This window comes from Oncorhynchus kisutch, linkage group LG20 (genome assembly GCF_002021735.2).
Source record: "Oncorhynchus kisutch isolate 150728-3 linkage group LG20, Okis_V2, whole genome shotgun sequence".
Taxonomy (NCBI): Eukaryota; Metazoa; Chordata; class Actinopteri; order Salmoniformes; family Salmonidae; genus Oncorhynchus; species Oncorhynchus kisutch.
The window spans coordinates 24,438,694-24,451,453 of NC_034193.2; the positions used below are offsets into that span (position 1 = coordinate 24,438,694).

Here is a 12,760-nt window from a genome sequence, read left to right on the forward strand (position 1 = left end):
AATAAAAGATCCCAGAAATGTTCCATATGCACAAAAAGCTTATTTCTCTCAAATGTTGTGCACAAATGTTTTTACAACCCTGTTAGTGAGCATTTTCCAAGATAATCCATCCACCCGACTGGTGTGGCATATCAAGAAGCTGATTACACAGCATGATCATTACACAGGTGCACCTTGTGCTGGGGGACAATAATGGTCCAATTTAAAATGCGCAGTTGTGTCACACAACACAATGCTTGCATTTGGCATGCTGACAGCAGAGCTGTTGCCAGAGAATTTAATGTTAATTTCTCCACCATAAGCTGCCTCCAACATTGTTTTAGAGAATTTGGCAGTACGTCTGACTGGCCTCACAACCGCAGACCACGTAGATGCTGTTGTGTGGGTGAGCGGTTTGCTGATGTCAATGTTGTGAGCAGAGTGCCCCATGGTGGCGGTGGGGTTATGGTATGGGCAGGCATAAGCTACGGACTATGAAAAAAAATAGCATTTTATCAATGGCAATTTTGAATGCACAAAAATATCGTGGCGAGATCATGAGGCCCATTTTTTTTTACGGTATCTGTGACCAACAGATGTATATCTGTGTTGCCAGTCATGTGAAATCCATAGATTAGGGCCTATTGAGTTGATTTCAATTGACAAATTTCCTCATATGAACTGCACCTCAGTGAGATCAATTCAATTGTTGAACGTTGCATTTATATTTCTATTCAGTATATAAAAACACAATGACCCTGCCTCTTGGCCCTTGTGACTTGTCTAGGTCTTCACCAGTACGTCTTCAACAGAAAGCCCTTATCCAAGACAACAGCACATGATGACTAACACTAATGAACAGAGCCCATAATCACGTGGACGGTCGTCTACAAGAAAGGCATTGTTTGTATTGAGTAGAAACAGAGAGGTATCATTCAACGGATAATGTGAAGCGATATTGTAAGCAGTCAAGAGATATAGGGTGAGTGAGACAGAGAGACAGACCAGCACAGACAGTAAGGGAGAATAGCTACCCAGTACAGAGTGTGACATGTCGACATTGAGACTTGTCTGCTTCATAATGTGTGTTGTTATTCTTTCTGATGGAACTCTGAGGGAGTGTTGTCTGGATGTGGTTGTGGTTACTGAAGCTGTGAGCTCATAGTGGACAGAACTCGTGCTCCGTTCCATTCTTCAATTGTCATGTGGCAACTTGTTCCAATGGACAGGGTGTTATTTCAATGGCCATTGAGTTATTGTAGTGATAACATATCCATACAATGTAAATAACATTAACTGAACGAGATAAACATATTTTCTCCAAGTTTCATATATTTAAAATAGATATGTTTTGGATATTGGTGCTCACCTGTTACGCTCGGTTCTGACTAGTTTCTTCCTCTTGCTCCACAGTGGCAGGGGGAGACGCAGGAGTTCTGTCCTAACGCCAAGGTGGTATTGGTGGGCTGTAAGCTGGACATGCGGACGGACCTCAACGTGCTGAGAGAGCTGTCCAAACTCAGACTCATCCCCGTCACTCATGAACAGGTCAGGACGGACTGTTTCTCACGACTGAGCCAATCCATGCCAAGCTGTACTGTGCTGGTCTGTTAACGCACCCATTGTAGTCCCTGGAACTGTGCATGGAAGTACAATGTGAAAGGAAAATATAATAATAATATAGGGTGCCATTTGGGATGTAGCCAATGTGATAATGTGACATACTGTTCTGGAAACCATGCTCTACTTTTGTATATATATTTTTTATATTTTTGTTCACTGCTCTTACCTACATTATGCCTGTTGTTTCTCTCCTCTTTGGGTTGGTCATCAGTAAAGATGTAGAGCTGTTCTCAGGTGTGTGCCCAGTGTAAGTAGATAGACACACCTGGCATGGTTAAAGCACAAACAGACATGCCTCTACGGTATAAACTTGTTGATATGTACCGGTCCACACTGTGTAAACATGTGTGCACAACTGCTCTTTCACAGCTCACACACACAAAGCTACGGCACAGACATTTGCATGGCTCAGGCGATCTGTGATGCCCTAATGCAGACATTCTATTAGCTATGGCAAAACACCTAAAAGCACCTAAACTCAGCAAAAAAAGAAATGTCCTCTCACTGTCAACTGTGTTTATTTTCAGAAAACTTAACATGTGTAAATATTTGTATGAACATAACAAGATTCAACAACAGACATAAACGGAACAATTTCCACAGACATGTGACTAACAGAAATTGAATAATGTGTCCCTGAACAAAGGGGGGGGTCAAAATAAAAAGTAAGTGTCAGTATCTGGTGTGGCCACCAGCTGCATTAAGTGCTGCAGTGCATCTTCTCCTCATGGACTGCACCAGATTTGCCAGTTCCTGCAGTGACATGTTACCTCACTCTTCCACCAAGGCACCTGGAAGTTCCCAGACATTTCTGGGGGGGGGGGGGGGGGGGAAATAGCCCTAGCCCTCACTCTCCGATCCAACAGGTCCCCAGAGGTGCTCAATGGGATTGAGATCTGGGCTCTTCGCTGGCCATGGCAGAACACTGACATTTCTGTCTTCAGGAAACCATACACAGAACGAGCAGTATGGCTGGTGGCACTGTCATGCTGGAGGGTCATGCCAGGATGAGCCTGCAGGAAGAGTACCACATCAGGGAGGAGGATGTGTTCCCTGTAACGCACAGCATTGAGATTGCCTGCAATGACAACAATCTCAGTCCGATGATGCTGTGACACACCGCCCCAGATTATGACAGACCCTCCACCTCCAAATCGATACCGCTCCAGAGTACAGGCCTCGGTGTAACGCTAATTCCTTCGGCAATAAACACGTGGTCTGCCACTGCGAGGACGATCAGCTGTCTGTCCTGTCTCCCTGTACCGCTGTCTTAGGTGTCTCACAGTACGGACATTGCAATTTATTGCCCTGGCCACATCTGCAGTCCCCATGCCTCCTTGTAGCATGCCTAAGGCATTTTCACAGATGAGCAGGGACCCTGGGCATCTTTCTTTTGGTGTTTTTCAGAGTCAGTAGAAAGGCCTCTTTAGTGTCCTAAGTTTTCATAACTGTGACCTTAATTGCCTACCGTCTATAAGCTGTTGATGTCTTAATGACCGTTCCACAGGTGCTTGTTCATTAATTGTTTATGGGTCCTTGAAAAAGCATGGGAAACAGTGTTTAAACCTTTTACAATGAAGATCTGTGAAGTTATAAAAAAAATTGTCCACTTCTACTAGCTACTGTTCTCAGAGCGTTCATGTAACATAGCATTAACATTCTGATATGTTCCAATACATAAAACTCTTAACTCGGCATAGAGGTAAACTAAAACACACTTTTTTGTACTGAGGGCACCTACTGTGCATTAACATAACTGTATGTTCTAATATGTACACAGTATTCCAGTTCTGAAAATGCCATTTAGTTCAAATAGTTTCTCAAATATGAAAGCATACAGTACAGAGCCTAAGAGTTGATACCAGGGAGTGAGACAAACACTAAGTGGAACAATTTAATTGTTTTGTTTCAATGTCCTCCGGCAATAACAAAGAGGGACGGACTGACGGACTCGGGAGGCTGTGAATTTTAATGGCCTATTTTCATGTTAATGTTATTTACGAGTTGACAATTCTTTAAACACTAAGTCACATCCCTATTTTCTCCAGAGAGGAGCTTGGGAAGAAATGTCCTTGGCATGCCAGTCAATTACAGCAGAGTAGACACACGACGGGAAACAGTAACAACGCAGACAAAAAACCAGATATATTAAGATCATCAAACTGCTTATGAAACCATTACTAAGATCATGAAAAACAACTACCAAAAAAACAAATGTAATCATGAACCAATTTCATTGAGCAAACCCAATTGAGTTGCCAATCAGGAGGGACCGGTTATCAGGTTACGTTAATGTCACTTTGCTCGATTTCCTCAGTCTTAACTGAAGCTCCACAAAACACTCGGAGCTCAGAACTCGCTCGCTGTCCTCAAAGAGCCTCGATCAAAGGGCACCGCTGCCTGTAATGCAAATCAACTGCCAGCAATTTAAGATTTACAACTTGCTGTCCAATTCAATCCCAAAGGAATCCGCTCGTCACAAGGGTGAATCGCGGACGAACCCGACGACTTCTGCCATAATCTGCTTAGGGTCTAAGCAGAGACTTAAATGTTGCCCGTTTCCTTCTGTATGAATGAATTCTCACAACGAACATATTGCAGAGATATAATAATCATAATACTGCTGTGTGTCTGGGGATTGTTCCCTCACTGAATGGAACATGGCATATATTCTACCAAGTGACGTGATGACGTGGAGAGGATCTGTGTCTGCATCACGTACTCTCACTACTAGTGTCCCCCAGGGCTAAGGTCTAGGCCCTCTCCTCTTCTCTCTATACACCAAGTGACTCAGCTCCATCATGTCCTCACATGCTCTCTCCTATCAGTTATGCCGATGACACTCAACTACTTTTCGCCTCCCCCTTCTGACACCCAGGTGGCGACGCGCATCCAGGTTTGGCCGGCGTAGGCCATCATTGTAAATAAGAATTTGTTCTGAACTGACTTGCCTAGTTAAAAAAATTTAAAAACCTGAACGTTCTGCCACCTCTGGTCCCTTGGCTCCCACTCAGCCCAGTCCAAGCTCTTCTCTGTCCTGGCACCCCAATGGTGAAACCAAAGCTAGAAGAGCTGAGTCCCTACCCATCTTCCGAAAACATCTGAAACCCTACCTCTTCAAGAAGCCTTTTGTGAACTAACACTCGCAATTTACATTTTTCCCCCTCACTAGCTCGGACTTTGCTTATGGCTCCTTTATTGAGGAAAAATGTACTTACTATGACTGTGATATGTGGTTGTCCTACCTAGCTATCTTAAGATGAATACAGTCACTCTGGATAAGAACGTATGCTAAATGACAAATTAAAATGTTATCATCACTTAATCAGTGATTGGCGTTGTAACCAAATGAGGGGGAGAAGGAGAGAGAGAGACCCAGTGACCCAACTCATCTCTTGGAGATAATGGGCCCATTCCAGGTGGTCTTTTTTTGTGGCGCACATCTCAGAAGATCGCTTTATCATACCAATGCGTTCCTGAGACGTTAAACACTGTGAGATCTGAATCTGTGCAGCTAGACACTAATAAAGATGACCTGGAACGCAACAAGGGTCTACATAGACCAGAGCGACACGTTTATGTGACTAGATGGGATTTATTAAAATGAGCAGTATGAAACATACATAGATTTTTATGTGCATCGTTGTAGACATTGAATCCCATAAAAAATATATATCACAAATGTTTTATTGTCACATATACCAGATAGGTGCAATGGATGTTTTGTTTTACAGGGCCAGCCATAGTAGTACAGCACCCCTGGTGCAAATTAGGATTAAGTGCCTTGCTCAAGGGCGTACCGGCGACCTTTCGGTTATTGGCCCAGTGCTCTAACCACTAGGCTACCTGCCACCCGTAAAATAAGCCATGAAATATGCCCGGTGTGTTTGAATCCACATTCTCTCTCTACCTCATATTAATTCACTCTCTCTTCCTATAAAACCTCCACTCTCTTGTGTTCTCACCCTTGTCAAAAGTGTCAATTCTAATTTCTTAACGTGACTCTTCATCTCTCTCCATCTCCAGGGCACTACCCTGGCGAGGCAGATCGGCGCTGTGGCCTACACAGAGTGCACGTCTAAGTACTCGGAGAACAGCGTCCGCGATGTCTTCCACGTCACCACCCTGACCTCTGTAACACGCCTCCACCGGCCCCAGCTAAAACGCAGCGGCTCGCGCCGCGGCCTCAAGCGGGTCTCCCAGCAACCGCCCCGGACTGAGGTTCTGGAGCACCCCCCCGCCATGAGAAAGAACCGGGCCAAGAGCTGTGTACTCATGTAGGGGTTGGACTAGCCAGACTGTACCAACTGACCCAAACGATGTACAAAATGAGACAATGTATATTATAAATGTACTTTATTTATTGGTTGAAATCTTTTTGCCGCTGCAAATGAATGCAGGTCATTGCAGCGATGATGACGATTTTCCTTTTTAAAACCATCAACCTGTGGAGAAAGAACAACGGAGAAACGGACAAAAACGTGGATTTGTTGGCTATAGGAAGAGAGTGAGAGAAAATTAGGGGATGAATGAGGTCACGAAAAAAAGGAATGAAGCGGTTGGGAAAACTCAGACGAGCCAATTGTAATGAGATGGTCCTGGAATTATTTTCTATTCTGTCCTGTCTTGTCCTGAGATGGCATTTTATGTAAGTGTTTAACTAAACGAAGCACAAAAAGATGCACACAAAGTGTACCGACTTAAATGTCAGGGAATTATATTATTATTCCATCTGAGACAACGAGATGAAGCTTAACAAACCAAGGTTTCGTGCCCAGAGCGACAAAAAAAACAATAAAAACAATGGGCCAACGTGACACACATTTTCTAAACCCACAAGTGCTTTGGAGGGGAAAAAAACGTAACAAATCACTGACACCACATAACATTGATGTGTTACTGAAAATTAACATTTCGTATTTGAACAATTACATTTGAGGGAAATCTCAGAAGGAAAACAGTTATAACACAGTTTTTGCTATATGTTTTGCTGTATGTGTGATGCTGAAATAAAGTAACTTTCTCTGCTAAATGAAGAGAATTCAACCCTGGTTTTATTATTTGTTAACATGACTGTAATCCATCCCAGCTCCCTCAGCATCTAAAAGACACAGAGACCAGAAACATACATTGTTTTGAATAAGTGAGATAAAGAATTAGATTTGGTACCATGAAAATCCCCAACCCACAACATTGCCTTAATGTTAACTTCAAGTTGTTGGCCTTAACATGCTATTGCTACATAGCCAGCCATGTATAAACCACATAACACTGACAATGTCATCTTTTCTCACAATAGCTGATACACAGATAACTGCCAAAATAAAGGAAACACCAACATAGTGCCTTAATAGGCCGTTGGGCCACCACGAGCCGCCAGAACAGCTTCAATGATTCTACAAGTGTATGGAACTCTATTGGAGGGATGTGACACCATTCTTCCATGAGAAATTCCATAATTTTGTGTTTTTGTTGATGGTGGTGGAAAACACTGTCTCAGGCGCCTCTCCAGAATCTCCTTTAAGTGTTCAATTGTGTTGAGATCTGGTGACTGACACACACACACACACACACACAATGCTCATTTGAGACCCCTCTTTCAAACCCACTGAGATCTCAGAGTACATGACCCTAAGCATTATGTGACGTTAATTGCTTAATTAACTCAGGAACCACACCTGTGTGGAAGTATTTGCTTTCAATATATGTTGTATCCTTCATTTACTCACGTGTTTCCTTTATTTTGGCAGTTACTTGTATTTGATTCAGTCAACCAGAACTGAAATACTAGAATTCCAGCTTTGAAACATCGAGTTACTCTCGAAGTCAAAAAGCCTTGTTCAGAAAAGGAGGCCAACAACAGTATAGCACATCCAGTTAAATTCTAGGGCTTCAATCTAAACTATTGTTCTATCGTAACATTACACATATAGATTGGTGCCTAGTCAGTAGACTTGAGCCCTCTAGTGTGACATTTTCTAGTCCTCACAGCTCACCACAGTTTCTCCTCCTAAATCCTTCCCCCACCTCTGTCCCTCCATGCAGTGGAGCCCCCCCAGCAAGTTACCGCCTCTGTGAGCAGTGTCATTTCACAAAGTGACAGTTCACAGCGTCACCGCGATGTCTCCATGCGGCTTGGAGTGCGAGGTCGCGCGGTGCGCCCAAGGCAAGGCCAGTGTTGGCCTCCAGTCACAGAGACTTACTCTGGTATTGCAAGCCATGGTCTTGTGTCACGGTCTAAGCTTTCACCAGAGCTTTTAATAAACCCATTTTTGGGCCACACTTGTGCATATACAGTGTTTTGTTGATCCTTTTTTAATGTGTTTGTCATTGGGGTGAGCGCAGTGTTTGGCAAGTGGCTTTAGACAAAGATATTTATGTTTTCGTGACTACATTCTACTCCATAACCTAAAGCTAGTCAATCAACTACAACACACTGTCCACTCTGCAACCCAGAACTAGTCAGCTCCAACACATTCTACTCCCTAACGCAGTACTAGTAGGTTCTAGTTCATCAGTACTAGTCAGCTCCAAAACCTCCAATAACATAATACGAGTCAACTCAATCATCTAATTCTTCACCCTAGAGCTACTGTTTACACTAATGCAGTCATCAACCCCTTGCCTGAGCCTTCAGCAAACATTCAGATGACAAACTTCCATTCTGTCTGCCCTCACCTTGTTGTCTTGTCCCTTTCCTTTACCCCAAGGCTAGTGGCCATGTTTAGCAAACACTCACCCCATCTCCTCTTCTTCTTGCTGCTCCTCTTTGTCCTCTATGTGACTCTACTTGATCCGCCTGAAGCGGCTAGTGTTCCTACAGTGTGGACCACAGTCTGTTCACAATTGTGTCATTGGGGTCAATGCCATTCGAATTCCAGTCACTTCAGCAACAGCATTGCACTCATCTGGGTCGGGCTTAGGAGAGAAAACAAAAGAAAATGGTCAGAAACTGAGTGAAACAAGGTTTCTGAACTTGTGCAATAATAACGAAATGCTTGGCTTTCGTTTTACACTGCGAAATGTTTTGCTATAGTGCACCCAAATGAACACCACCCTGGATGAAATGTGTGTAACATAGGCCAACTGGTATGCATGAGTTTGTTGAATCACCTGCCAGCTCTGTCTAATGTGCGGGGGGGATCAACCTCCAGTTAGTGACCCTCATTAGGATGTGTTTGCTCATTGGCTTAGAAACAGCTCTTTGGCCGGCTTACCTTGGTTAGGGCCTTGTGGCTGGCACCTCTAGCGTGCCTCTTGTTGGTCTCAGCTTCGACACACTCACCCACAAACCACGAGGCCAGTTCAGTTCTACCTCCTCTGTCACCTCCACCCTGTGAATCACTGTCCATGTACAGACAACAAAAACCTTTTTTTTTTTTTAAATGAGGCACACACATTGGGCCAGTACCTGAAAGGTTGCTGGATCGAATCCCCGGGCTGACAAGGTAAAAATCTGTCGTTCTGCCGATTAAGGTACCCCCCCCCGCACCTCTCTGATTCAGAGGGGTTGGGTTAAATGCGGAAGACACATTTCAGTTGAAGGCATTCGGTTGTACAACTGACTAGGTATCCCCCTTTCCCTTTCCCATAATGGCTTATGATATACTTCTAGTGCATTTGCTATAAACTGTTAGAAAGTAGTTACAAGATTCCTATAATACATTCAATGTTACTGAGAATTTTTGACAGATAAAATAAGCCTTTATAATATTATAAAGTAAAGAAAGCCACACAATATAGTGAATAAATAGGTAGTTCCACGATTAGATTTGGAAAATGTTTCACTTATTTAATGTGATTAGTAATTCATTTGCATTTGTCCCTCAGGTTTAAGGTCAACCCTGTAACATGAACTGAACACTCGTTTTAATAGTTAAACTATTCCTTTTGAAAGAATTTCTAAAGAAACATTGAACATCTAATAGTTACCCATACTGCAGATAGATTTAAAACATTTCTAGTCTATCAGTCCCAAGTCAAATCAGACTAAGAGTCTGATTTTCATGCATCTCCTTGGCAAGCCCTCATATTTAGTCTCACATTGAAGCGTGTTACCGTTTCCTTTTCAGGACAACTAGGACTACAGGTAAAATGTAAACCAATTTGACATAAAAAGTTAAATTCACGAGTTTAATTGACAAATGTCACTAACAATGAGATCCGCCAAACAAAAACCTTGTAAAAAAGGCATTCATAAGAATACTGTAAGCATAAACATGAGACAGAACCAATGATGGTGGATAAAGGAAGATGTCTTACTCAGGCTGTTAACAATTGAAAAAAAAAAACTGTCACACATACATATACACACCAAGTTGTCAACATGCCCCACAGGACTGAGCACCAGACTGCGTGTCTGTGTACGTATGTAACAGTATAACTTTAGACCGTCCCCTCGCCCATACCCGTGCAGAGCAAGGGGAACAACTACTTCAAGGTCTCAGAGCAAGTGACGTCACCGATTGAAACGCTATTTAGTGCGCACCACCGCTAACTAAGCTAGCCATTTCACATCCGTTACACTCACCCACCTTTTGACCTCCTCCTTTTCCGCAGCAACAAGTGATCCGGGTCAACAGCATTAATGTAACAGTATAACTTTAGACCGTCCCATACCCGGGCGCGAACCAGGGACCCTCTGCACACATCAACAACAGTGACCCCACTAGTGCAGGGTCACGGCACTAGTGTAACAGATGTATAATGTATTCTCCATGCGTTGTGTTTTCTCAAAATAAATCCCTTCGGCCAGTGGTCCCAGTTGAGCATTTATTTCTGTTGTTAAATGGGAAACAGCACGTTAGTTGTGCAGGGCTTAACGGTATTGATGGCTGTCGATGGCAAAATCCCTTGCATCACATTTTCATACTGGGCGAACAAAATACAAAAATACAATACAAAATATAACATGTGTAAATACCTGTTGTTAAATGGGTAACAGCACGTTAGTTGTGCAGGGCTTAACGGTATTGATGGCTGTCGATGGCAAAATCCTTAGCATGAAGACAACTGTGTTAGCAGTGGATTGTGTGACCATTACATCGGTGTATGCTAGCTAACACACTTATTTACAGCAATCATATGCCAAAGCACATCCCAGAAAGCCCCTCAATCCCTAACAGGTACCATATACCCACACATGTATAAATCAGTAACGTACAGCAAACTTGTACACATTGTAAAATAGAAAATAGCATTCAGAACGTGACCTACCCCTTGCATTACATTTTCATACTGGGGAGACCTGACGTTCGCGATCTCCCCCTATCTGCAAGCGGGGCCAATCACAACACACCTTATTGTTATCAGAGTTGAACTAACCAATAAGAATGCTTGAACATTAAATACACATTTATTTAGAGGCAAGTGGAAACATAACCAACCCTGTTACACGTACACACAGTCGGATGCTAGAGGGAGGGAGGGGTGTATTGTCTACCTACATACTATATGAAATGTTAACTACACAGAGGCCCATAGAGCCTCCAGTTTATATCATTAGCTCCACACACCCACACACAATTTAGAGAGGGGGTCCATCTTTCCTTTTAATCCCACCATAAACTTGCATGATTAGTGGCCCTCCCTGACCAGACCCTCCTGCATCTTTAATCGTGGCTCCCGCTTGCATTGTGTCAGCTGCCATAAAACTTTGGAATAGAAGTTAGCCTTAGGTAGAGATCTAGGATCATCCCCCCCCCCCAATGCCTAACATTAACCATTAGCGGAGAATACGTCAAACTGACTGAAAATCAGTGCTAAGGGCCCATAAAACCGCTTTGTAATACGCCGCTCCAAACAGAAGTTACCCTTCGGGCACGTATCTAGGATCAGCTCACCCTCCCCGATGCCTTACCTTAACTATTATGGGGGAACAAAGCAAAACTGACTTCAGATCAGTGTAACGTCATCCTACTCCAGTAACGCAAGCCATTATGACAATGCGATGGTCACGGCTGCCATGTCTGTGGAGAGAGTGAGGCATTAACAATGCATGACCCATTTAAACAGCATGTAAAATTGAGCAGATAAAACATATTTGCAGCCTGTGTCCACGAGGGCTCGAACTCTCCTCCTGCTCTCCACACAACAGTTAGAGACAACCAGCACAGGGCTCCAGGACTGACGGGTAACTCTTTTCCACACCCACACGCAGCGTGATAAACACATATACACACACACACACACACGTGCGTTTACAACAATGTAACTATGGAGTGTGTGGGGAGATGACAAGGGCCTCTGACTCCTGTGAAGTAATAGCGATGTTTGCACTGCAGCAGTGTGTGTGAGGGAGGGAGTTCACTTCATGTGTGTGAGAGAGTCAGTTTGTGTGTGTGTCTGTCTGTCTGTGTGTGAGAGAGGTTGTGAGTAAGGGATGTTCCAAAACGGTTGCTGAAACATTACCTCTGCCGCTAGAGAGCGGGGTAATCGTGAGAGAGCAAATCGCCTCATCAGGCAGCTGTACTCTATTCACAGTGGTGAGACTACAGAATGTTGACCACACACACACACACGCAGACACACCCTCATATGAACATCCCAGACATCACTTATAGTGAACAAAAATATGAATGCAACATGCAACAATTTCAAAGATTCCTTCTATGAACTGTAATCAGTCAATTGAAATACATTCATTAGGCCCTAATCTATGGATTTCGCATGACTGGGCAGGGGCGCAGCCATGGTTGGGCCTGGGAGGGCATAGACCCACCCACTTGGGAGCCAGGCCCACCCACTGGGTGAGTTTTTCCCCCAAAAAAGGACTATTGCATACAGCAAAAAAAATAAAAAATACTCCTCAGCACCCCACCCCCCTTCGTCAGACGATCACTCAGTGAAGAAGCCTGGTCTGTCGTGGTTACACGTCATCTGTGGTTGTGAGGCCGGTTGGACGTACTACCAAATTCTCTAAAACAACGTTGGAAAAAATAACATTAAATTATCTGGCAACAGCTCTGGTGGACATTCCTGCAATCAACATGTAAATTGCATGCTCCCTCAAAACTTGTGGCATTGTGTTGTGACAAAACTGCACATTTTAGAGTGGCCTTTTATTGTCCCCAGCACAAGGTGCACCTGTGTAATGATCATACCGTTTAATCAGCTTCTTGATATGCCACACCTGTCAGGTGGATAGATTACATTTGCA

General features: G+C 43.6%; 1 protein-coding gene and 1 long non-coding RNA gene across 2 annotated transcripts in view; one reads left to right on the plus strand and one right to left on the minus strand.

Annotated features, from left to right (window-relative positions):
• LOC116355493 (rho-related GTP-binding protein RhoN) overlaps window positions 1–6,638 on the plus strand; it is a 64,966-nt gene extending 58,328 nt beyond the window's left edge. Inside the window, exons 4-5 of the mRNA XM_031799679.1 lie at window positions 1,393–1,527; window positions 5,629–6,638. Coding sequence (XP_031655539.1) covers window positions 1,393–1,527; window positions 5,629–5,883 — 390 coding nt within the window. The 3' untranslated portion in view covers window positions 5,884–6,638. The remainder of the gene's footprint in view (window positions 1–1,392; window positions 1,528–5,628) is intronic.
• LOC116355494 (uncharacterized) lies at window positions 1,501–9,043 on the minus strand. The gene is made up of 4 exons (XR_004204505.1): window positions 8,820–9,043; window positions 8,342–8,520; window positions 1,769–1,867; window positions 1,501–1,616 (listed from the first exon to the last, which is right to left on the minus strand). It is a non-coding gene; the product is annotated as an uncharacterized LOC116355494 (long non-coding RNA).
• Between the last annotated feature and the right edge of the window lie 3,717 nt (window positions 9,044–12,760).